This window comes from Dermacentor albipictus, chromosome 8 (genome assembly GCF_038994185.2).
Source record: "Dermacentor albipictus isolate Rhodes 1998 colony chromosome 8, USDA_Dalb.pri_finalv2, whole genome shotgun sequence".
NCBI lineage: Eukaryota > Metazoa > Arthropoda > Arachnida > Ixodida > Ixodidae > Dermacentor > Dermacentor albipictus.
Window position 1 is genome coordinate 101,551,797 of NC_091828.1, and position 27,461 is coordinate 101,579,257.

A 27,461-nucleotide genomic window follows, 5' to 3' on the forward strand; every position below is an offset into this window, starting at 1 on the left:
ATTTAAAAGGTGTGCTGACCATAGAGTTTCCTACAAAAACTCTATGGTGCTGACCACACCATAGAATAAAGACCACACCAGCTGGGGCATCAGCACTTTCCATTTGTTGCACTCAGATGACAGCATTTCCTTTACTTAAATCTTCTTAGCAGACCTTTTGTGTAAGCTGTGCAGTTGTTATTCTATGGCTGCACGGAGGAAGGAAACTAGGAGAGGCCCTGACGTCACTCTTTGTGAAGCAAAAGTGAAGCCCGAAGTTGGCGTTGCTCATGGCGATGCTCCGCCTTTTGTGCCACCCTCCTCTCTTGTTTACAACTTTCGCGAAACCACGCCGCGCTGCGCGTGGTTTCGCGCGCTCGCGCAACATCCGGCAGAGCACGGTGCAGGTAACACAGCGCAACAAGACACGATGACTAACGCAAACCCGCCCACACAGCGCCTTTGTCACGGCACGAAACCTACCAGCAGAGCAACACGTGTGAGCGCTCAAAATCAGAACAACGCCGCCATTGTGGCCCAAAAGACGTGACCATACAGCAAAAAAAAAAAAAAAATAAAAAGCAGCAAAAAATGAGAACCTACTACGTCATTTCCGCCACACTTTTTTCCTAGCGCGCGGGTTTCCTTCCTCCGTGCATAGCTCCGTGTATGGCTGTCATGCCATGTGTGCATGGTGAGCGAGCACGTAAACTAGCTCCCTTCCCTGCTGCTGCCGCTTACGAGCACTTTCAAAGGTGAACATATATGAGTGCATAAATAAGCTCATCCGTCTATTATATGGACGGCCCCTGGTTTCGTTCTTCATATATCATGTGCGTAACTTTGCATCCGTAATCGACATTGTGAAAACCCCAAGAAGGCAGGTGGCACCGGCACTGTGCCTGCCTCATAGACTCTATGGCCTGCCTTAATTTTTTTTATCTGTGCTATTTTTAGGATAAATTACGACCTACAGTGCTTAAAAATAGTGACCGGAAACCAAACTGAAATCAAGCTGGTAAGTGGTGCCAGAATACGATGCCGTCAGAGCGAAACCTGACGCTCACTTCTCACTTCATGCCGCCTGCAGCAAGGTACCGACCGTGTGTTTTGTTATCGCCTATTAAAAGCATGCGTTACGCTTCCAACGACACTATGCCACAGGTGCTGTAAAACGTATAGGTGAAGATGCTTACTGCAACAGGGTTGGTTTCGGTAGCTGTGAATGCAATGTGCAACGGCCGAAGAGATTTGCTTGTATCAGAATGGGGAAAGTGCGTTCCATCATTTTCACTTGGCACAGACGGGTGAGTAGTGCCGGGGAAGTTGCTGTGGCAAACACCTACTGCTCTCAATTGTGTGTGCCTCACACCTTTTCTTGTTCACTTAAGGTCTAGCAACTGCAAAACATTTGCAGTTTGTAGATTTGCTGAACACTGGTGGCGAAAGAGCTTAATTTCCGGGAACGTACTAAAGGGTTCCTGGAATAATTTTGACAATATTCTACAAACGCACTGAGTTGTTAGGGGAAATACTTCTGATCATTAAGTGATACATTTAAGTGGTCCACGTAAGGCACGTAATTTATTGTAAGTAGGGGTGCGCAAATGGCAATTTTTGAGGCTGTATCAAATGCGAATTGAGTAGTGCCAGAATCGAATTGAATATTGATACTTTTGTCATAGTCTTCAAATAATAAGCAGCCATTTTCACAATTGATGTAAAACGGTATTCAGATCGTAGTAGTCGTAAGCTTAGCCTCTGTCGTGCCATTGTGCATTATCAAGCATTTGTCAAAATTCGCAAACATAGCATTACAAACAATTTAGCAGTTTGTTTGCATACACAGGACTTTTTGAAAGTGAGAATGATCCCTGTAACATAGCTAACATAGCCTGTAGCTCTATGTAGGTTCTCAAGATTATGCATATTTTATGCCTACGGGCATGAAAATTATTGTGGTTTTGCCCCAGTTTTATTTTTGGTTGCGCAGAGTTGACATCGTAAAGCATTTGAAAACTATTTAAAAGTTTCTAATAGTTGCCCACACCTAATTACAAGGTTTTGAAAATGTGCATCGCTACCGATTGCAACGGCATCAGTTAACTGAGCTTTCAGCCGCCCTGTCACCATCTACATAGCAGGAATGCATGACATCAGACAAGCACTGTCCACATTGTGTCATTAATGGGTGACATTAATGCAAAAGTGGGCGGAAATTGGGTGGGAGATTGGGTGACTGGCAACTATGGCATCAACTCTAGAAATAGTAGAGAACGAGATGTTGGTAGAGTTCGCGGAAAGGAATCGCCTTTGAATTATGAATTCCTTCTTCCAGAATTGCCCATCCCAACCAGCAAGCTCCGGAACACGCTAATGAACGTAAAAGACAGGATACCTGTTGAATCATTCCCAGGAGTTGTGTATAAGATACCATGCGCTGATTGCCACAAAGTATATATTGGTGAAACAGGGAAGTTCTCCAGATGCCTCAAGGAACATAAACATGACGTAAGGAATAATAGTCACACGACGAACACCATTGCCGAGCATGCACAAGAACATAATCATAAGATTGACTGGGACAATGCCACTGTTGTTGCCAAAGAAAAGAATGTGTCATCTTGACAGCTGCTAGAATCTCTAATCATTCAATCGTCACCAGCTACGATGAACCGGACACCAGGGACTATGCCTGCCATTTACGCATGTTCGTTACGTCACGTGCTGGCTATATAAGTGATGACGATTTCCTGTCCAACTTGGTGAACAAGGAACCTGTATGTGGTTCCGAAACATCAGATTATTCATCAGACTTGGTCAGTGACCATGATTCCCTTCAGCAATAGAACTGATACGCAATAGTGAACAGCATACAACGGTGTGTTGTGATGAAACGGTAAATTTGCAAGCATAAGATAGTATCAGCTGGCCCAAGACATGGGGCAATCGGGAATCCTACAGTTGACATTAAATAGGCTGATGGCAATGACCTTAGGATCTTGAAATCACTTTGCATTTGTTATACTCCATCGATAGCTTTAAAATATGAGAGATGAAAAAAAGTCGGAGATACGTTCTGCTGTTGTAAACCTTGCGCAGAAAAAGGTTGTCCTGCTTTCGAGTATTCCTTGTGGATTGTCCCTTGTTACCTTTTATTCGGAATACTGAACCAAGAGGGTTATGTTGTGTTCCACGCTATGCATTGTAAACTGCCCCTGCATTTATACTATTGTTGGCATTACCAATTGTTCTCGATGCTGTAATGGTACTGCAAAAAATCCAATTATTTTCTGCAGGCCTCACTAATGCGATGAGCCTAGCTGAAAGTATCGCTGCCAAAATGGTATGCCACACCCCTTCGGAGGCCATCGGTCAGGTTGAGGTTGGCACGCAGTGCAGCTTCCCTCTGGCTGACAAGTCTGTTGGGTGCTGCTTCAGAGCAGGCAGCGAGTCAAGGAGTGTGCAGACTACAGAGACTGTGGATCAGTCGAGCTACCCCTCAGGTGAGCAGTGACCGGCACTTACGTTTGCTTGATTGTGCGAGTTTGTGGTAAATAACCAAGTCAGCATTCTCCTGCTGAAGACATATTAGCTGGTTCACTCACCAGGGTAGCCGGTGTGCAACAAAGCTTCCAGTCAAAACCAACATTTACACTGTTTCTAATTCTGTTCACAGAAACAAGACAGTGCGCTGCCACAATCCTGCTGTACGCTTCCACCTATGTTATCACATTGTTTGCAAAGGCAGTCAGAAACTGAAGCCCGGAGATGTTATTTTTGCACGCCTAGCTGCATTAACACGTTTGCACAAAGGTTTCAAAGTTGGCATGTTGGCCACAGGAACGACAGAAATGGTGACACTTTCTCCATTTTGACAACTACAAACAAAAAACTTTCTTCATTTTGGTTCACCGTATACACGGCAAACACAGGTAGATTGTGTGAAAGGTATTTTGCAACACCTGACCAAGCCTCTCCTTGGTGATTCAGGCGCATGCAGTTGCAGCATAAGATTCGCAAAATGGTTTACATAATGTTTACTGGCACTAATAGTGCTTTCCATTGGGCAAACAGGAGCAAGGGGAATGAGCAGCACACGGGAGTAGCGGGGACGTGTGCTCTATCTCGTCTTCCGAATGGAACATTAACGTTGCTCCGAGAGCAGAGCAAATAGGAGGAGCGCGTGATGTCACGCATGATGTGGCCAATCTTTTCCAGCACTCGCTTCGCGCAACATTTTGCGCGCTCGCGCTGTCCACTCGCAGTTATTCTACGCCAGTTTGGTCAGTACATGTTGGTGATTTTGTGTCTGCCATCTGCGTGATGATGAATGATGAAGCTCAGTGGATGTTCATAGCCATGATAAAGGGGTCACCGCTACCCGCTACACTAGGTAAGCATCGTGTCTCCGAAAAATTAGCTGTGAAAAATAGTAGTGTCAATCTCGCGACTTTGTTTATGCTTACTGCAGTTGTTATTGACACCTTGGCCACGCGGGAGAGCATTGACGAGAATCCTGATGGTAAGCACCAATAACTACTAGGCATGGGGCCTTATTTCACAATACTTTTCACCAGTTTATTTTAATTTCTCGTCCTGAATGGACCATTTCAGGTAAAGGGAGTGTCGCGGCATGTGAGGACGAGAACAGGGCATGTAATTTATGTATGTGTCACGGTGCGGCACTCCTTTGCTGTACTGTCAAACTTCTTGTGTGGTTTTTCTTTACTTCGACCAGTTGACGCTTTGAAATTACTTTGTATGCCTGTTTGACTATGCAAAGCAAGCCTCTTTGTCTTTGCATTCAGCATGCTCCATCCATCCCAACTGCAGGCCATTTACTTATGTGAATAAAAAAAACCTCATCATTTCACATACCACAGTATAGGCACCTCGGCAGAGTTTTTACAGTTGCAACTTATTTTTCACTTGTAGGGACCACCACTGCGTCAAACGCTGGCGAGAGGGTAATGGACCCACCGCCACAAGTGAAAAGAGGTGGCGGAGGTGAGCTTCTACCGGCTGCAGTGCCCGACACATATTATACTTTGAGTAAACTATTGCCTTATTTATATTTCTGCACCCGAGTGGACACCAGGAGAAACTAAACTGCTGTTAGATTATTATTACGAGTACTTTCCTCAGGTTGGCCCGTTCAAGAAGTTTAAGAACGAGAAGATGCTTTTTAGACAGGTTTACCTGGATCTGGCTGATGTGCTTGGATGCAACAAAACACCACATCAGTGTGAAAATAGCATGAAAAGGGTAAGGAATGAGAAGAAAAAGGCGTGTGATAATAACAAATATCAAGTGCTCCTCCTTGCTCTGTCCCATTTGACGATGAAATGAGAAAAATCGAAAGCATTTATGACAGCCTGGAGCCCGAAGTCCGAGGAGACTCTCTTGGAGTGACTTACAAGGCAACTTCATCAAGCTCAGACAGTTCAACTGATGCACCCTCAACTTCAGCTGAAAGCTCCAGTACTCTGGTGAGCAGTTCAGACAGTGGGGAACGCATGAAAGGGCCAGCAGAAGTCAAGAAAAGGGAAGTCCGCAATAGTACTAGTTGTATGCAGCGGATGCAGTATTTTTTTACCAAATGCGGGCTATTAGTGCCAAGCAAGCGGCTCGCGGGGAAGAACTGGAAAAAGAAAAGGAGAAGAAGCTTGCGAAGTGGTGAGCCAAGTGCATTCAAGAATGCCAGGAGTGCCGTAAGATGCACGAAGACAAACTTCAGCTCATCCGCGAGGCCCTGGTTTTCAAGCAATAAAGAAGTGCCCTTTGGATAAACATGTTTTTCGTGACTGTTTATTTCATACACAACAAAAATGTTCCTGTACATGGCCAAAAATAGATTCTGCTTAAGCGTTGGTTCAAGCTTACGTTTCATGTTTGGGCACTGTGCTTGCATTATGACAGATTTTGTGGCTGCCTCCTTGGCCCCATCTTGGACTTACGTTTTTCGCATTTAACTTCTGCAAGTGTCCGTAAGAGGCTCTCTTCTCTAGATGTTCCACGGCGGACTGCAGCTGCAGTAGGGTTCTGATCATTATTAGCCTGAGAGCTGATGCATATCCTGAACTATACAATCAGGCGAGTCACTGTTGTCAATGCAGATGTTGTGGAGGACACAACATGCGAGAATAAATTTTGTCATATTGTCTACTGTCATGAGGTCCAAACGCTGTAGCTGCCGAAACCTACCTTTTAACTCCCCAAATGCATTTTCAATTAGCACTTGGGAAGATGAAAGTTTGGTGTTAAATGCCCTGTCAGAGGCTTGAAGGCTTCCATCGTCGCGAATGGAAGTCATCGGAAACTCTCGAGATGGGTACGCTGCATCCCCAAGAATGTGGTATTTTCCAGTGCAGAGTTGACAGTTTTTTCGGAATGGTTGAAAGCAGGAAAATCCTGGAGTCGTGAATTTTACTGGGTGCACCAGTGCAGGCATCAAGGAACCTCTTCGGGTTATCACATATTCCTTGCAGACTCAAGGATGGGTAGTGGTGGCTGTTTACATACACTGATCGCACCTTACAAGCAGGGCACCTAACCAGAATGTAGCTCCCGTCATTACAGCCAATAGCGTCCGGAAACCCCGAAACCTAACAGTCTGGGGGGGGGGAAAAGATGTTGAAGTTTCACAGAAAGCGCAAAAGGATCTAACAAAATAGCAAGTGAAGTCGTGCCCAAATTCGTCAAGCTTCAAACACAGCTCATTTTCGTATGCTTTCCTTGGCTGTTGGTTTTGTACTGTACTAACGCAAATCCATTGGAATTGTTATGTGCACAATAAGGCACTAAATGCATCGACAGTTCTAGCGATAATTCTTTACGCCTAGTAGCTGAGAGCTATCTGTCCAAACTGTATGAAACAAATGATATACTAGCGCTTAATCTGTTTCCTAGAAAATAACAAAATACTGGATCTCTTCCAGTGTGGCTTCCAGGAAGGTAGGCCCACAATAGGAAAAGATTAGGCAAATGTCAGAGATGTGTCTATACATAAGCAGTTTTTACTTTTAGTATTTATATATCTAGAAAGTGTACAACATGACATGGCACTCAGGGGTTCTGTGAGATCTTTCCGCATTGGGAGCCCGTGGAAATATGTGTAGTCGAAAGTTGCTTGTCTAAGTGCATAAAATAAGAAGCATTAATGTCCAGTTAAATGCTGTGGAGCAGTCGTTCAAGTTATGAACTCCTCGTGGACAAGCGACTGCGTTGAGACTCTTGGCGCATTTCGATTTGGCCTTTTAAGGTGCAGTTGAGAGTGCTGTTGAGAGCTTGCGCGGACAAGTGTGCTTGGAAGAAAACATTTCACAAAGGGACTATAACACTTTTGCATTCCCACACGTCAACAGTCTTCAGTGTCTCTGCCGAATTTTTCATCTCCCAGAAATATTGCATATTTTTTTTCTGGGCTATTTATATGGGCTATTTCTGCAAAAGTACTATTTCTGTAAAGGTACAGCATGTGCTAGTTGGCACCTTACAATCTCAACTTACAAAAACATTGCCAAAGTTAGGCATGTGGTCAAGAAGAAACCCACTAATGAAGTCTGATATGACAAATTTGTCGTGCCAGCGGCAAATCTCCAGTGTTCTTTGAGGATAGGAAAGCAAGCTTGGTTAGAGCTTTTGCACTGTCCTCTAAGGATTGTAGAAATCCGCGAATGTCTTCGAACACTCCAGATTCACTCACTTTGTAATCTTTTTTACTTTTTGGAAACATAATCTATACGGGTAGACTTCATAAACAGTCATGAAGCATTCAGATGCAGAAATGTTGAGTAAATCAAAGAGGACCACTAGGCGTCTTTTGTTCCTTCAAACCTGAAATCGCCCAGGTATAAAAAAAAGAAAGATAATCATTAACTTTAGTATCTGTGTTCTTTTTTTTTATTATATAATGTTACTTTTGTTTCATTTGTGCAGCATCGAGGCCTTCTATTTCTCCATCAACAGCCAGTGGTGACAATTCACAGCAGGGACGCCTCCGCCAAGATCATCTCTGTGACCGTGAGGCTGGTAAACTGTTTCGTCTGGATCCTCATTCCAGGATCCACACTGGCGAGCGTTCATTTAAGTGCAATTTGTGCCCTAAGAGCTTCTTAAAAAGTGACCACCTAAAGAGGCACTTGTGCGTCCACACGGGCGAGCGGCCATTTCAATGTCCTTCATGCCTTCAGACGTTCACACGAAAAGCCAACCTAAAAGCCCACCTGCGCACCCACACAGGTGAGAAGCCTTGGCAGTGCCCTTCATGCCCTCAAAGCTTCTCGCACAAGTCCAGTATGAAAAGCCACGTACGCACCCACACAGGCGAGAAGCCATTTCAATGCCCTTTATGCCCTCAAAGCTTCTCACATAAGGTCAGCATGAAAAGCCACTTGCGCACCCACACAGGTGAAAAGCCGTGGCAGTGTCCTTCATGCCTTCAGAGCTTCTCGCATAAGTCCAGCATGACAGATCACCTGCGAAACCACACAAACGAAAAGCCATTTCAATGCCCTTCATGCCCTCAGAGCTTCTCGCGCAAGTCCACCATGCGGGGACACCTGCGCACCCACACAGGCGAGAAGCCATTTCAATGCCCTTCATGTCTTCAGAGTTTCTCGCGAAAGACCGACCTGAAAACTCACCTGCGCACCCACACAGGAGAGAAGCCATTTCAGTGCCCTTCATGCCCTCGGAGCTTCTCACAAATGACAAACCTGAAAGACCACCTGCGCACTCACACAGGTGAGAAGCCATTTCAGTGCCCTTCATGCCTTCAGAGCTTTGCAGTAAAGAGCAACCTGAAAGTCCACCTGCGCACCCACACAGGTGAGAAGCCGTTTCAATGCCCTTCATGCCCTCAAAGCTTCTCGCATAAGTCCAGCATGAACAAACATTTGCGAAGCCACACAGACGGGAAGCCATTTCAATGCACTTCATGCCTTCAAAGCTTCTCACGAAAGACCCACCTGAAAACCCACCTGCGCACCCACGCAAGTGAGAAACCGTGATGGTGCTCTTCATGCTCTCAAAGCTTCTCATATAAGTCCAGCACAAAGGAATACTTGCGAACCGACATAGACGAAAAGCCATTTCAATGCCCTCCATGCCCTCGGAGCTTCTCGCACAAGTCCCTGCACCTGCACCTGCACAACACCTGCACAACCACACAGGCAAGAAGCCATTTCATTGCCCTTCTTGCATTCAGAAATTCTCACTGAAAAGTGCCATGAAGCAACACCTGAGCATACATACAGGTGACCTATCATATCAGCTTCTCCTGGGTACAGCTGATGGCTCCGAGTGCAAGCAGAACAACGACGCTTTCTGGGAGTTCTCAGACACGCCTGCGGAGATGACTACGGCAGTGTGCATTGCTTCAGAGGCTGTGCCATCTGTACAAAGATATCCTGTGCACAATCAATGACCACCAGATTGTTACATGTAATCTTAGTTTTGTACAACGGTAGCTCCACACAAATTAAGTTGGAAGATATTTCATGTATGTGATAGCGCTACCTGCCGTCAATGGCATCAGCAAGTCAAGCTTACACGTAGTCACATGACCCGACTGCAATTCCATATAAGGCTGGCAAGTTTCTCTTGTGGCACTTGCACTTGTGCACCCATTCTTGCTGCACCATGTAGCAATAAACTGTTTGCTACTGCTCTACATTCGCCTGCAGATTCCTGCAACACAACACTGATGCCATGGCCTTTTGGTACCAAAGTGCTCGGCATGGGACAAATAATTCTCATGATTACAACACCTTGCCCATGGCTTTGCTTTACCCTAAATGGTTGTAAAATGTAATGCCAAGCTTTTATAGTAGTACACCAAACCTTTCTGGGAAAGAAAAGAAACACTAGAAAACACAATGTAACTGGGAAAACATACCATGTGAAGCAGGGTTGCCAGTTCCGCTTAATATAAGTGAATGTGGGCTTCTTTTTTCACCGAGTCGCTTATAAATTTTTACAGTCGCTTGTCGCGTTTTTTTGGGCTTACTCGCGCTTTTCCTGCAAATATTGTTATTTTAATGCCCGTCGCGCGCGTTTGTCGTTAAATATACGTGATAGTAGCAGGAGTCACAAAGTACGAAACTGTCCCTATCCATTCATCAATGTTTTGACGCCTTGCCAGCACTCGTGGTCGTCTATGTAGTAGTGTGTTGGCGGTGTTCTTTGTGCAAAATGGCTTCGAAGTGGTCGAAATATGGCAAACGATATTGTAAAGAGTGGGAAAAGGAAGCGCAGCTCAAGGACTGGTTACGCCCAGTCACCGGAGACGATAAAAAAGCTGCATGCAAGTATTGCAAGTGTGAAATCCGCGCTCATGATGCCGACCTCGTTCAGCACATGGCAACAGAAAAACACGCGAAGAACTCCCGGCCACTTTCCAGTGCACGTTTGACAACCATGGGCTTCACCAAATCATCGCCTCCAACGACAACACCAGAATTGGAGCTCAAGCTGGCACGTTACTCGGCGTGTCATGCCACTATCAACTCTGTGGATCATCTCGGCGAGCTGTTACAGTCGTCCACGGCGTGCGAGGTAAAGCTGCACCGAACAAAATGTGCAGCACTAATAACAAAAGTTCTTGCCCGTTGCCTGCTTGAGGATCTCGTGAAGGATATAGGTGCGTCGCAGTACTCATTATTGATTGACGAAAGTACTGACGTAGCAAATGAAAAGCAGGTCGCTGTCGTGGTTCGCTAATTCAGCACCTCATTAAAAAAAGTAGTGTCCACGTTCCTGGGACTGTTCACGCTCGAGGGTTCAAGTGCCCAACAGATTGCACAAGGCCTCTTAGACTTCTTGACCAGTGTTGGTCTGGATTTCATAAGGTGTATCGGAATTGGAATCGACGGCTGCAATGTTATGGTTGGGAGGAACAATTCTGTGTACACACACTTGCGTCGAAAAAATGAGAACCTCATGCTAGTCAAGTGCGTGTGTCACTCGATTCAAGTATGTGCAAGCAAGGCAGTAGAAGTGCTGCCCCGGAGCCTAGAATTCCTGGTTGGCCGTTCGTACAGTTGGTTTTCGCATAGTTCACTGCGGCTTCAGGAATACGGCAAAATTTACAGGCTGATGAACAACGGCAAAGAACCATTAAAGTTGGTTCAGCTGTCGGGAACGCGGTGGCTGTCAATCTCCGGCTGCTGTAAACGTATACTGGAACAATGGGAGGAACTCAAGCTTCACTTCACCATCTGCAAGGACAAGTACCGTTGCTATGACGCTGAGATTCTATCCGAAATGTATCGGGATCCTGTCAACAAGCTGTACCTTGTGTTCCTGAACCCATTGCTGCGAGAATTCTCAAGAATCAATAAGCTGTTCCAACTTGAAACTGGAAATCCACTGAAACTGGTTGATTGCCTTCAGAACCTTTTCCGGTCATTGATTTGCAGAGTGCTCAACCCGTTGTACATCCCAGTTGCAGGAGAAAGACTTCTGGAAGTCAACCTGGAGGACAGTGCGACCCACCTTCCACTTTCTGCTGTGGACTTTGGAGTGCTGTTCAACATCGAAGTGGCAGCATCCAAACTTAACGCTGAGCAAGAAAAAGACGTTAAATTGAGATGCCGGGATTTCATTTTTGAGGCTGCAAAGCAAGTGCAGCTTAGGCTTCCTCCCAATATTCAGCTATGGCATTCCATGAAATCATTCTCCCCTGAGAACGTATTGAGCCAGGTAAAACTGCCCCTTCAGGACGTGCCTCTCCTCAAACTGTTCAAGGGAGATGTAGGACTCCTGGATACACAGTATAGACGGCTGTGCCTCCTTCCTTGGGAAAATGTAAACAACAAGGACGGCGCTTCTTTCTGGGTAGAAGTGCTAGATTTCAAGGATGCAAGCGGCGAAAGTTGTTTCAAGGAAATAGCAGAGTTCGCTCTGTCGTTGTTGGCCATGCCCCTTAGCAATGCCGATGTCGAGCGCGTGTTCTCGCACATGAACCTGGTGAAGTCGCGCCACCGAAACAGAATGAAGAATGCAATGTTGAGCGGCATCCTGCACGTACGTTATGGCCTAAAGTTTCGAGGTGTTTGCTGCCGGGACTTTCAACCGACAATAAAAATGTTGCAGCTATTCAACTCTAAAAATATGTATGGTTCCGAAGTGGACGCCGAGGATTTTCTTGATGAGCCGAACACATCCGACGATGACTGTGTGTAGTTGAGCCGTGAAATGAACCATAGGTTGGATGAGTCAACAAGTAACTTCATTCATGTACAGGCCAACGCGCAATGACCAGGGTGCAGACTACCCTGGGGACAATGTTAAAAAACTGCATGAGTGTTTTCGCTCATTCTTGCGGATATTGTTGCTGTTGAAAATAATTAAAGTGATTTGTGCGCCTTCCCTTCGTATTTGTGCGATTTTTTGATACTTTAATTAAACGATTTGCAAGAATCAGAAAATTTGTTAACGTCCGCTTCTTTTGGGCTTCTTAGCGAAAGTCGCGCCGCTTTTTTTGGGCTTGTTTTGGGGTGGTTATTTGCTTATTTGCTCGGCAGCATCTGGCAACTCTGGCACATCCACTGAAACATTTGGCAGGCTCAAGTGTTGCTGACATCTAGGCATTGCGCAAACTGTTATAGCATAAAACAGCGACACATGCTGAACTGGCGGGGCCTGGGTGGCTTGAGACATGTGTTGTCTTTCTTGCTGCTTCGCAAGTTCTCGTTTGCACTCTTCGAATTCGAACTGGGTCAGCATGATCTGAGATGCATTTCATTTTCTTTCATTTTCATTTAAACGGCTCACCGGTTCACCTATATCCATAAACCGTGGTATGCGTAGCGTGCTCTGAAAAAAAGGTAAAAAATTTTACATGCATTAGTAGAATAACACTCATTAGTGAAATAAGCATGTTATGGCCTTTCGACTAATCTTGGTGACCATTGGTATAGACAGGGGGGTTGGGGGTGCATTTAACTGCACACCTCACCCCCTGTGCAGTTAACTACAACACTTACTTTGTTTTATCAATGTGCTCATTCACTGAGAGAGGTGAAATCCGCACAGGAACTGTTGGGGTTCTTGTTCTGGGACAGATTTGAGTCACGACATCCCACAGCACATGACTAAGCAGGACTAGGCATGCACAACACTGTCATTAGGCAATGAGCAGCATGTACCTGAGGTGTGCGCCAGCTATCACTAGACCTATAGTTGTCTTCAGGTGACAGCTCGTCATACACTTGTTTTGATGCACTCCACTCGATAGCGGCTTCAGGTTTCTTGCGCATCATCTGCAAACTGCAGTGGCCTATCACCTATTTCTCCTATCACCTATCACCTATTTATCACAGTAGACAGTTGTTCTTTTGCAGCACTCTTGTTACAATGTGCTTTAAAACCTCGTCCACATTTGCCAGTGCAAAAAGTCAAGCCTTTTCACTTCGAGAAGCAAGGCACTAGTGAGCAAATTGAATTGTCTTTGCAATTAATTGAATCTGCATTTATCAGTACAACTCGTGCATGGTGCTCACAGAGAAATCCCACCACAATGTCTTCATGTTCATTGTCATAAATGCAGCCGTTGCGCAACAAAGCTTCCAGTGAAAATCGACATTTACACTGTTTCTAATTGTGTTCACAGAAACCAGAGGGTGCACTGCCGCAATACTGCTGTACACTTTCACCTATGTTATCACATTGTTTGCAAATGCAATAATGAAGTCAAACCTGGAGATTATATTTTTTGAGCCCTTCGCTGTATTAACACATGTTTGCACAAAGTTTGCAAAGTTGGAGTGTTGGCCACAGTAACAACCAAAATGGTGATTCTTTCTCCATGTTGACAACTACAAACCAGAAAACTTCTTTATTTTGGTTCACAGCATACGTGGTAAACACGGGAAGATTGTGCTAAAGGTGTTTTGCAACAGCTGACCAAGGCCCAGCCTCTCCTTGGTTGCAGCATAAGATTTGCAAGCTGGTTTACATAATATTTACTGGGACTAAGTGGAATTCGAATATGTTCTTTGTCACAGCATAATAATAATACAATCACCAACTTATTTTTCGGGCACATGATGTTCCAGACCTGCTCGAATGTTCGGACTCTGCCATGGTACCGCAGCATGCTCCATAGAGTCGGTGCATAACGTCAACCAAAATTTTGCCTGTTTCAAACTCTTCTCGTTTGATTTTCCGGAGTATTTCTCTCTTAAAAGCTAGCACAAACACAAGCAACACCACCGTCATATTGTTTTTCTGCAGCCTCAAACCTGCATTGCACACATCTCGCATGCGAATTCAGAGCTTACGTTTCTAGTACAGCCTCGATAGTAAGCACTGCTTGCTGCAACCGCTCCTCCCGCGAGGCTTCACGCCGTCATTGCCGTCGGCTGTCATTGCTGTTGGCTGTTGTTGCTGTGGGCATTTGTCAATTGCATATGGTCATTTGTACTGTTTTATCACCTTTAGTGCACATTGTGGTTTGCTTCAGCTGCATACTGCAAAGCTAGGCTCAACCGCTTCAACAACCAATTGTCTGCAATGGTTTCATCGGCAGCTGCTACCAATGGTGTAACACTGCCTTTGCCGTCTACCTTCAACTTAAGAAACTCTTCGAAGGAGCAAAATTATAGCAGATTGTTGATGGAAAAGAAGGCCACCATTATCAGGCAAGTGCAAAGGGGCCGATCACAAGCGGACATAGCAAAGGAATTTTAAATCTCGAAGCAGACAACTTCAGACTATCTAGAAAAGAAAGTGAAGATTATAGGAGCCGCCAAGGAATCTGCTGGATTGTGACGGAAGACTGTCAGCCAAGGTGCTCACCCAAAACTTCAAGCTATTCTAATGTGGCTGAAAGCCATGATCGGCAAGAAAGTGCCGGTGCCCGGTGATGTTTTAGATCAAAACGCAGAAACCCTGGCGCTTAAGATGAACATTGAGGAACATTGAGTGATGGCTCAGTGCAATGTGTCACTGTCAGAGATTGACAGAGTCCAAGGTGTCTTTGACACCGACCCCACTGCTCACCCAAAGTGCACTGTCGTCAATCGAGTCGTTCATTGATTTCATGCATGCTGAATTATAGCCACCAGTGTGCGCGCGGCTGCTGGACATGGTGTAAACTGCAGCTGCAAACCTGAAGCTTCTACAAAAGCATGTGCAGATGTCTGACTATTTCAGAGCACATAACACCTGGCATGCTGTTTAGAGGTATAAATAAACCTTCTATTTTTCACAGCCTACATTTTGCAACGTTGGTTTTTTCTCGCAAATGGCAAATTGTTTTCCGAGCTACAAATATACGTTGTGGCAGCTTTCTTTTTTTACGGCTGTCCCGATATAGTCATGATCAGTTATAACGATCAAATTTTTCGTTCTTAATTTATATTGTTATAGGTGGACTATACTGCACATTCCCTTTGTACAAGAACTTCGCTGGAAAACAGAAATTACCAATTACCAGTGCCTTACATAAACCGTACGATGGTTCCCTGACACACATCTAGTTTAAGGACGCATGCAGGCAGGTGTCATACCTCCCGAAGAATCGCTTAGCTGAAATGGCGCACCAAGGGACGTCGCAATGGCTTTCAGTGGCTGTCCTACCCGCTCGCAGCGAGCCGGCAGCAACGCCAACTCGGCGGATGCAGCTAGTGCTTCTCCGCAATCCAAGGACAGCCAATCAACATCTGGTCTGGTGGCCTCTCATGTTTCTTATTTGTAGGCGTCACCTTTCCCGCAAACAAACCGCTCGCAAAAGCGGGTGTTTAGCAGCCTGCATGAGGCGCTGGACACAACTCGCAGCCAGACAACACTGTCAGCACCTAAGAAGTGTAGATCTCTCGGATCACTCCAAAAAAGAAAAACTGTATCGCAGGGCCTGTCAAGGGTTCTGTAACCTAAATTTAACTTCCTCAACACACAGCACAAGCTTCTTTTCAATATGGAGGCGTAAATATTGCAGAGGAACGTCGGCGGACTTATCCATAACCTTGGTGACATCAAAGAGCTCCTTCATAAATATAGTCAGAGGATGTGTGTCTAAGAGACTCATCTCAATTTGGCGCACACAAACTTCTTCAGGCAACATGCCATTTTTCTCGAAGAGCGCAACGACGCCACTGCCTCTTCAGGTGGTGTGGCTATAATAGTAGATAAGGGTAGTTACAACATTGAACAACCCTTGAAGCAGTTGCTGTGAGGGTGGTGCTCTTCCTTAAACTCATTGCCGTAAGCTATGTATACATTTCTCCAGGTTATCAGTTTAATAAAACCAATTTTGAGAGCTTCATTGATGAACTTCCTGAACCGTATATTGTTGGAGATGTCAGCATAAACACTCTTTGGGGAGATTCTCACTGTGATGCAACAGGACGCTTATTTGAAAACTTGCTCTTTTCATCTAGTGCATCTTTGCTTAATAAGAAAAAGCCAACATAATATAACCTGCCCCACAAAACATACTCGTACATAGATTTAAGCATAGCATCAAGTATGCTCATGCCCCACCTAGAATGGAGCGTTTTAAAGAATCTCTACAGAAGTGATCACTTCCTGATAATTTTTAGTTAAGGAAAACAAGGTTGATGCATCTCACATTTTCCCAGTTGAAAATTTGACATAGCCAATCGGGAGCTCATTTCAGAGCTCGCACTTAGAGATCAAATTGCTGCGTTTGATAATGACAACACTGTAGCTTATTTTACATGTTTTATCATTGACGCCGGTGAAAAATGCATACAACTAATGGACTGGCTAATAAGCGTTGCTTGCCTTGGTGAAACAATGAATGCCAAAAAGCACATAAAACGCAAATAGCCTGGGAATTGCTTCGTGACTCTCCAACAACTGAACACCTGATTAACTTTAACAAGCAAATTCACATGGTGGAGAACGCATCAACGTGCAAAGAGTGAGGGTTGGGAAAGGTACTGCTCCAGTATAAATTTGTGTTATAATGAAATGAAAGTCTGGATTAGGGTAAATAAATTAATAGGCTGGGAGTCACACTCCCTACCCTTAGTAAGTAGCCAAGGTGATAGCCTGGAAGACCAGGTGGATTGTCTAGGCAAATGCTTTGAATATGTCTCAAGTGCATTGTACTATACAGCTTTCGTGATGTTCAAAGAATGCAGAGCGGCAGCCCCTAATTGTAAAAATTAATCGAGTGAGCCTTACAATCGGCCATTTAGCTTATCCAAACCTTAGGTATCTCTCACTTGTTGCAACAATTTGTCACTAGGTGGCGATCGTATTATGTATGAAATTATTAGTGTGGGCGGCTAGATATAGTCTGTCTACGTGGAAAGAAGCCATAGTCATTCTGATACTTACACAACGTAAGGACCTGTCCTTAGCCACCAACTATAGGCCAGTTGGGCTAGGAAGCTGTCTGTGGGGTCTCACACATGCTCTTGGGACAAAGGAACAACAACACAGTAGTGCTAGCAATCACGAGGGCGTTTATTGCACCTCTCATACACTGTCTGCTAGCCGAATTGCTATCCACAGAACATGCCAATGGGGGCGCACCAAATCTAGGAAGTCCGGCTCACCGCGAACCAATAGCGAGCAAGTGTGTTCGCCCCATGCTGGACACCAACTCGTGGTCGTTCATGTGCACAGACATGCGCACGATCATGCCTCATGAGACGATCTTTCAGAAGCATTGATCAGCGCAAACACAGAATGTCCGCACTGCTTGCGGACCCCGAGCCAAAGAGGAAAAGCCTACACCCTGTCTTGCCCCACTAACCCCGCCGTTAGGTGGGCATTAGCAGCACAACACTCGCGCCACCTCTTGTACTACTCTGCAGCTGCAACCACACCGACCGCCGCCGTAAAGCCATGCGGCAAAGTCAGAAAACAACATCGGGGGATGCACGAGAGTGCCCAATGTGCAAACTGTATGAAAAAAGATAAACCAGCACTTTATGTGTTTCCTAGAAAATAACAAAATACTGGACCCGTTTCTGTGTGGCTTCCGAGAAGGTAGGTCCACAATAGATCACCTTGTTTGCATCGAGGAAAACATCAAAGATGCATTTATACATAAGCAGTTTTTACTTTCGGTGTTTCTAGATCTACAGAAAGCGTACAACATGACATGGTGCTTTGGGATTCTGTGAGATCTTTGTGCAATGAGGGTCCGTTGAAATATGTTAAACACATTTGAAAGCTACTTGTTTAACTGCACATTTCATGTAAAAGTGGGCAGTACTTTATCTAGAACATTCACTCGGGCAAATGGCGTGCCGCAAGTGGGTGTGCTTAGCTGAACACTATTTGTTGTAACAATGAATTCCCTGTGTAGAGTCATTCCACGCACTATGCTTTATTCTGTGTATGTCTATGATGTCCAAGTAGGTTTCAAATCATGTAACATTGATATCTGCAAATGACAGGTGCAACTTGGATTAAACAAATTCTCTAAATGGCTGAATAATAATGGATTAAATTGCAGAAAAGTACATGCATACTCTTTCCAAACGAAAGAGGCGTAACACCAGTGCCAAATCTCGAAGTCAATTGAGAGGAACTATCTGTGAGCAGTGAACAAATTCCTGGGAATTATTCTAGACTTTGCCTTTATCCCACATCTTAAATATCTGAAGGCATACTGTCTGAAGACGATGAACCTTTAAATATTTATCAAGCACAACATGGGGTAATAATCAAAAATGCGCCCTGAACTTGTACAGAAGCCTTGTCTGCTCTCGCCTTGACTGTGGTGCTATAATTCTGCAATGTCAAGTGCATTAAAAATCCTAAACCCCATGCACCATTTAAGTACACGCCTTGTGACTAGTGCCTTCATGACGAGCCCTGTAGAGAGCCTCTGTAGAATCAAATGAGTGGGCACTCTGTCTACAGAGGTTATATTCCAGCTTCACATATCTGAAAGTAAACTCGAATCCTGAACATGTCTTTTACACAACTGTAAACGATGTGTCCTGTGACATACTTTCTAATAATCAGCCCACAGCGAGGGAGCCCTTCTCGCTGCGTGTGAGGAATCTCGAAGAAATGTGCGTCCCATTTCTAGAACACCAAGAATTACTTCCAGCGAAGCTGTCACCGCCGCGGCAGTGGCAGCTCGTGGAATGCGACGTTGTTTGTTGAAGTCGCTGAGCATGTTCCTGAGATGCACATACAAATGAACATCCTTGAACTTCGATAGAAGTAGTGCTGCCTGGAGTTTTACACTGATGCATCACAGTGACAAGCTGGTTTGTCTTATGCAGCAGTCGGTCCGTCCTTTTAGGAGTCCAGCATTCTGCATTGCCAAACAAGTATATTTACGGCTGAAGTCTATGTGCTATTGTCAGCTGTGAAACACATCAGAGAATTCAATCTAGAAAAGGCAATTATATTTACAGACTCTTTAAGTGTTGTCAAGGCTTTAGTATTGCTACAAAAGCATAAAAATCCTGTAATTATTGACCTTTATACACTCCTGTGCACTGTTTATGCATGTAATCAACATGTCATAATGTGCTAGGTGCCGGGGCTCAGAGGTATCCAGGATAATATGCTCATTGACGTAATAGCCACATCCACAACAACAAAATATTTCAACTCATCCATAGCTATTCCCACCATAGATTTGAAACCTTTCATTTGAAAAAAAAAAGCACTATTGACAATGCTTGTGGGATGGCCAACCTCTAATAAACTTAATCTAATTAAACCACAGTTAAGCACTTCCACATTAATAACACAATGATGACAAACCGATTTTGTTATGTCTACTAAGAACAGGGCACACATACGACTAGCAACTTGTTGACTGGTGGTGAACCTCCCATATGTGGCATATGTGGTGAAAACCTGGCCGTCATCCACACACACCCTTGTTGAATGTTGGGAAGCAAAAATAGAGAGGAAGAAACACTTACCCTTAGCATACCAGTAAGGTATCTCATTATACCCAGCACAGTTTCTTTAAACCCATTAGACGACACCAAATCTGTTCTAAATTTTTTCAACTACATTCTTGCATTGCAAATTATCAGTCCAAAAGTTACGTAGGACAGCCTCTTACCGGAGGCTGCCACTGCATTAGGTACACCTCGTATAGCACGCGTCTCCAGGCCCTTGCATTCAAGGGCCCTGGTGAGGCTGCAGTGCTACGTTCACCTACACGTTTTATTACGTCATCCCTGCGTAACAACACGTGTGGTCATAGCTCACATCTCTGGTCATCGTCATTGTTTTAATACTTGCAAATTTTACGCAAATTATAGTGGCTGATTGTAGGCCTGTTTACAGCCATGCTACATCCACCGTTCACAGTACACTTCGTTATTTCATAAACAACTCATTTAAAACCCATCACCTTGTATATGACGCTCTTTGCCCATATTTAGCCTTTGCGCCATAAAACCTCATACACCAACCAATCAGGTTTGTTTATACCGTTACTTGTCCATTTCAGCAATCATTTGTCACAGTTTGTCATGGCTGAGCACAAGGAGCAAAATTTAATGCATGTCAAATAGTTTTTCACTTTGAGCAAAACTGCAACTGAAGATGTTGTCATACTTCGTTAAGCCTATAAGGACGACACTGAGTAAAGCCCAGGTGACCAAGTAGTTTTCTCAGATAATGGTGAGATCACTCAAAAAGAAGCTACATGGGCAAGTCATTTACCCCTGAGAGAAGACTGTTTCTGTGAGTCATATGCACATAATTTTTAATGTGAAAGCATTATATCCCCCATAAAGCAAAAATCTGGCAGTAGCAGCGGTGACACAAAGTGGTTGTACCAAATATGGCCGACAGTGCAAAGGGCAAAAACATGTCGAAAATGCTCAGAGTGACCAAATTTCTCGGGGAGGTTCCTGTAAACAATTAAATCAAGGGCATTGAAAAGAAAATTTTGTAAATTTTGGTCTGGGTGGATATCGAACTCGGGCCTCTAAGGTGTGGGATGAACACGCTTCCCCGATGGCAAAACAACTCCACAGTTCTGGCCGGCTAAAGATGTGCCTAGCACCTGTCATTGCACACATCACGTCATCCTAAAGGTGTGGTCTAGTGTGTGCTTCATTGGGCATGTGACAGTGCAGCCGATGGGGTAGAAATAGTGTAACATCATGAGTGTATAAAATAAAAAGCATTACTGTTTAATTGAATGCCTCTGAGCAGTTCTTCGAGTCATGAACTCTTCGCGGGCAAGCGAGCGTGTTGAAATGCTTGGCCTATTTTGATTTGGCCTTAGCGAGGTGCAGTTAGAGCGCACATGAGAGCTTGCGCAGACAACGAATGCATGGAAAAAAACATTTCACCAAAGGGACTATGCTTTCACATTCCCAGATGTAAGCAGTGTTAAGTGTCTCTACCAAATTTTTAAAATCTCCCAGAGGTATTGAATACATTTTTCTGGGCTATTTTGAAAGGGGGTGCTGGTTTCACATCTCGGCACATTATATTCAGAAAGATATGGTATGTCCTAGCCAGATCTTTACAATCTCAACTTGCAAAAACGTTGCCAAAGTGAGACAAGTGGTCAAGAAAGAAACCTTTTCTTTAATTATGGGGTTTTACGTGTCGAACCTACGATCTGATTATGAGGCACGCTGTAGTGGAGGACTCCAGAAATGTGAACCAACTGGGGTTCTTTAACGCGCACCTATATCTAAGTACACAGGCGTTTCCGCATATTGCCCCCACCAAAATACGGCCGCCGTGGCCAGAATTCGATCCCGCAACCTCGTCCGCAGCAGCCCAATACCATAGCCACTAAGCAACCACGGCGGGTGAAGAAGAAACCCATTGATCAAGTCTCATGGAAAATTTGTCGTGGCAGCAAATCATAAGTTTTGCAACTGTTAAATATGGCCTCCAAACACAGCAGATTATCTCGTTTATGAATTCTTTAGCTATTTGAAACATAATTTATACGGGTGGACTTCTCGAACAGTCATAAGCATTCAGATGCAGAAATATTGAGTAAATCAAGAAGGACCACTAGGTTTCATTTGTTCCATGGTAGCTGAAATCACCCTCAAGACCTCCCATATGAGAAATAAAAGAAAGCTCATCATTAACTGTAGTATCTATGTTCCTTTGTCGCATTTCATAATACTACTTTTGTTTCATTTGTGCAGCAGCAAGGCCTATTTCTCCATCAACAGCCACTGGTGACAATTCACAGCAGGGATGCCTCCACCAAGATCGTCTCTGTGACTATCAGGCTGATAAACGGTTTTGTCTGGAAGCTCATTCCAGGGTCCATACTGGCACGCATCTGTATACGTGCCATTTGTGCCCTAAGTTCTTCTTTAGAAAACACCACCTGAAGAGGCACTTGTGCGTCCACACAGGTGACCGGCCATTTAAATGTCCTTTATGCCTTCGGGGATTCGTACAACGGTCCAAGGTCAAGGAACACCTGCGCACCCACACGGGTGAAAAGCCATGGCAGTGTCCTTCATGCCCTCGAAGGTTCTCGCAAAAGTCCAGCATGGAAGAACACCTGTGCACCCACACAGGCGAGAAGCCATTTAAATGCCCTTCATGCCCCCTGAGCTTCTCGCGCAAGTCCAGCATGGAAGACCACTTTGCGCACTCACACAGGTGAGAAGCCATTTCAATGCCCTTCATGCCCCCAGAACTTCTCGCGCAAGTCCTACATGAAAGAACATTTGCAAACTCACACAGATGAGAAGACATTTCAGTGCCCTTCATGCCTTCAGAGATTCACACAAAGGTCCAAGGTCAAGAAACACATGCTCACCCACACAGGTGAGAAGCCATGGCAGGCCCCTAATGCCCTCAAAGCTTCTCGCAGAAGTCCAACATGAAGAAACACCTGCACATCCACACAGGTGAGAAGCCATTTCAATGCCCTTTGTGCCTTCAGAGCTTCTCACGAAAGGCTAACCTGAAAGACCACCAGCGCACCCACACAGGCGAGAAGCCATTTCACTGCCCTTCATGCTCTCAAAGCTTCACGTATAAGTCCAGCATTAAAGACCACCTACGTACTCACACAGGAGAGAAGCCATTTCAGTGCCCGTCTTGCCTTCAGAGCTTCGCACGAAAGGCCCGCCTGAAAGACCACCTGTGCACCCACACAGGCGAGAAGCCACGTCAGCGCCCTTGATGCCCTCAAACCTCGCAAAAATCTAGCATGAAGGGAACACCTGTGAACCCACAGAGATGAGAATCCGTTTCAATGCCCTTCTTACACTCAGAAATTCACGCTGAAGAGTGCTGCCATGAAGCAATAGCTATGCATTCATACAGGCGACCGACTTTACCGTTGTGCCATCTGCTCCAAGTCCTTTGCCCTGGCTGATTACTTAATGGCTAAGCCCATGTGTCTGGCTTGCGAATGTTTTCTGTGTGTGAGCCAAGTTTAGTGCTGAAATGTTTTGCTGGAAAACATGTTCAGTGTACATTTCATTATGCAGCTACCGCTATATGAGCACAACCACGCGAGAAAGAGCAGCATAGTGACACATCTTGCCGACACAAAGGAAAAAGTTTACTGCCAGAATATATGACTGACACTTGAGTAAAACTGCAGGAAGACAGCCTGAAAATACATGAGATGTGGTTATCAGCAGGTTATGAACACATTCTCCACAGAAATCCATACACATAAATTTGAGCGAATTGACAAAACAAAGCTAAACTTATACATACTCTTCTGGCAAACATAAAAATGTATCGGTATCGTATGTATCTATGTGTGGCAAGTTTACACCTGCAATGGTTTTACTGACATATCCATCCTCCTTGTTACATCTGGCTAGTGCTATCTGTGCAAATACATGTTGAGCTGCAATGTGATAAAACTCCCCAAGAACTTTTTCATTACAGTGAAATGCTTAGTGCAAGCAATTGCTGGAAATTACACATTGGGTTTGAGCATGCTTATCATCGCCTTGATTAATGATTTAGTTGGCAAATGCCTAGTCTGTCAGAAAATCCCTTGGACACCATTTGACACTAAGGCAAAAAATGTATGACATAAAGCTTACACGAACAAGGCTCTTGCCCAATTTTTTCTATGTTCCAAGTCATGGCAAAATCCAATACATAGGCATCGTTAATCGTTGCACTTGTGCATCTACTGCACATGATGGAGTTTCTTTTTTTTTGCGATAAAGCTATCGCACACCTTTTATCTTGTGTTATGTGCCCAAAAAGTAAACCTAGTAAATACGTGCGTGGCACCATGAAAAATACAAACACCAGGAAGCATGGCAGCGCCACACTGACGAATGCACCTACATATACGATGACCACTTCAGCTGCCAGACACAATGTGGCAGCGGTGTAGCTCTGGGGAAAGGCCATCACTGCCCTGAACAGTGGGAGGGGGGCATCGACATCGAGGCACCCTAACCTGCATTTGTTCTCCTGTGCGTGCGCTTCAGGAAACCAAATTGTATCATTTGTGCGGCAGTGTCTTTTGCTGCTCGAATGTTTCATGCTGAGAGACACAGGCAATTGACGACTTTTACCTGGGCCAACATTTTGATAGCTTTTCACTAGATTTACTAGCCGTAGAGGTTTCATATACATGCTTGAAACAGTGGAAAGCATTGTTCAGTCGAAACTTTCAGATAAATTTACTTCGTTAAATCACCAAAAAAGCTACGTGATTTTCAGTGTAGTTAAGATAGGGTAACAGAATATTTTGTTACATCGCAGGTTGTGTAAATTGAGGTTCATTATTTCGAGGTTTGTTTGTATATTTGCAGTGTTGCATGTGTAGCAGCTTTAGAATGTGTGATGTTATTTTTAAGTGGCCGTACCTTTGTGAATTTTTCCTACATCTGTGTGACTAATTCTTTCAGTATTTTGGTTTTTTTTTTGCATATGAACTTGTTCTGTTAGGCTCACGTATTCATTCCCTCTAGGTTCTGCTATGTATGGGTTGTCCTGGAGACTCTAATGTTGCTCTATTCGTGCTTTTTTGTTGTTGTAAATAGGTACTTGTTTACTTTACAGCAATTGATTGTTTAAAAAGTTCACTTGGCCCCTGTCTGTTTCATTAGAGCACCAAATAAATGCCTCTGTTTAATGAGTATTTGTTGTCTGTTCTTGTTGGTACTTTAATGCTCCCATGACAGCATCCAGTGTAGTGATATTTGCATTTTATTGTATTAGTGGCTCCAAGAGAATTTAAGTGATGGCTGTTGAAAGTTCATTATTAATACTGAATGCACTTGTTACAACAGATACGCATGAGTAATTTAAGTCTTGTGTCAAATGTCAGGTGCCGCATGCCTGTGCCTCATTCCTACAGATTTTTCAACTGCTGTATTGGCATTTCTGTAAGCACTAATGTGACATTTATCTCTAGAAATGCTATTATTAAATTGCAGTTTGACTCAAGCATATAGCAGCACCCGCACTTTAAGAAATGTTGCTATTGAACAGAAGGCAAGAAAATGGGCCAGTCTTTTTTTTTTATGCGCTCAAAATATTCTTCTCGATTTGCACTTGTACCGATCTTTCGTGGGAGAGTTCTTGAACACCAAAATCTGTGCGCAGGACGCATCTTTGAAATAAGTAACTCCAATAATTAGTGATGGTTTGATTAAAGATGTGGCAATATCCAAAACTTTTGAATAGGCATTCCATCAATACAAATATTTTCCTAATAACCTTCTATTATTTAAAATGTTAACTGTGCACTATCAAAGAGCAAATTGGAACAAAAATATGGTAAACTTCGTCTCTGTGGGCATTGTGTGGCATAAAATATGAAAATGGATGTTAAGTTTATCTAAAACTATTTGAAATGTATTCTTTATATGGCTCACTTCTAGGACTATTGGATTTTTAGCCGATTCAGTCTTAAACTGCTGTTTGCATGCCTCTAGTTTTGATGTCTATACTGGGCAACATTGCACCTACTTGGAATAAATAAACATGGGAGCATTAAGCGGTGTTCTTTGCATTTGTGATAAGGAATTCACACCGACGGCTTCCGCACAACCATTTTGGTGCCTCTTAGACCTTCACACTTCTGCATGTTACAGCCACGTACTCCAAGAGGCTTTGGCACCAAAAAATGCAAAAGTGACCATTTCAGTGACTGTTTTGTCTTGAAAGCTTCTTTATAACCCATAAACTAAAAAAAATAACACCTTCCACACAGTTGAGTCGTGTAGGTGTCCTTCGTGTATTAAGTAAAATTTGAACTGACAATCTGCATATGTGTGCATTCTGATACGCGAGTATTTCCGTATGGTCTGATATGTTGAGCTGCCAAGGTAATTCGTACCATGTTTCAGCATAATCCGAGAGGTTGTCTCATTGTGTTTTCAAGACATAAAGAAACAATTTGAGAATGTTGATCTGAGGCGACACATGACACTGACAACACCATGATGCCAGTCAAGTATTGTACCAGTCGTGTAGGTACACATTGTGGAAATAAATACATTATTAATTAAGAAGTTTTTACTATGTTAACATATAGTAGAGGCCAGCAATGTCAAAGGATCCAGAGGCATTTCTGTTAAACAGTTTACAGCATATATTGCAGTAGCCATGATCATGTGATACCCTATTCCTTTATTTATGTAACAACTCAACAAAGTTACAAGTACGTACTTGTTTATTCGGTGTGCCTACAAAAGACTCATGTGTACAGTAAAATACTCATTAGCAATAAATTGTGAATGTTGTACATCTCACTAGGACATGTTCTCCAAGTAGTCTGCTGCCTAATTGAACGTCCTTGTGCATTAAATGACATTTACAGGTGCACAAGAAAAGCTAATTGCATATTGTCTTTCCGAGTTCTTAACATCTTGAATTGTTGGAAAGTTCTGCGTGGCTAAGGAGACCCACTATGTTGATGCCTTGTTTAGTTGGAGCTAAGCTATATTTTTAATATGTTTAGAACATCAGAATGTTTATTTTATTTATTTATTTACAGTACACCCTGCAGCGCCGAAGCATTATAGCAGGGGAGTGGGTACAACATGTACAAATGTTAATGCATTTGTGAATGAACCTACTTATTTTTGTTAGAATCTTCTCATTCTGCCACGAGCAACCTTTTTCTCAACAGTTGTGCAGAAGCAAAATGACATTACCACTTCTGTTCTATGTTGACATCATTTTTGTAATGTCAATAAGCGACATTATTGAAGGCCTGACAGATTACTTCAGATTCACTGGGGATTTGTGCTAGCATATAGGCCTTTCTTACACGAAATGGTGCGCAGTTGCACAGGAGTTTTCAAAAATTATTGGCCCTGGGGATACCCCACCAGCTTTTCCATAGTGCTGCAGAATCCCTTTTGCCTTTTTCCACCAACCTGCCTGCATACAGACTTACCCTAAGGGCTCATTAATGCTTGCAGAAAATGGAGTAGCAAACCGGAGGTTTTAACTCTGGTTAACCTCCTGCCTTTCTCTCATTTGCATCTCTCTCTCTCTCTCTACAGAAAATGGAAAGGGGGCTAAAAAGCATCTTACTGCACACTCAGTACTGCGAGCACTGAGAAGTCTGCACGTCTCTG

General features: G+C 44.0%; 2 protein-coding genes across 19 annotated transcripts in view; one reads left to right on the top strand and one right to left on the bottom strand.

The window, feature by feature from the left end:
- The window catches only part of LOC135913740 (zinc finger protein OZF-like), a 269,769-nt gene that overhangs the window by 29,341 nt on the left and 212,967 nt on the right, over positions 1 to 27,461 (bottom strand). The gene's annotated exons all lie outside the window — the stretch shown is intronic.
- The window catches only part of LOC135913737 (zinc finger protein 84-like), a 104,974-nt gene that overhangs the window by 1,836 nt on the left and 75,677 nt on the right, over positions 1 to 27,461 (top strand). For 3 of the 18 annotated variants that reach the window (XM_065446365.2, XM_065446364.2, XM_070523868.1), the window contains exons 1-5: positions 1,080 to 1,286; positions 3,279 to 3,485; positions 4,454 to 4,504; positions 4,918 to 4,989; positions 7,921 to 8,013. In XM_065446365.2, coding sequence (XP_065302437.1) covers positions 1,205 to 1,286; positions 3,279 to 3,485; positions 4,454 to 4,504; positions 4,918 to 4,989; positions 7,921 to 8,013 — 505 coding nt within the window. In that variant the 5' untranslated portion in view covers positions 1,080 to 1,204. The other 15 variants (XM_065446356.2, XM_065446359.2, XM_065446360.2 and 12 more) reach the window with 15 other exon arrangements.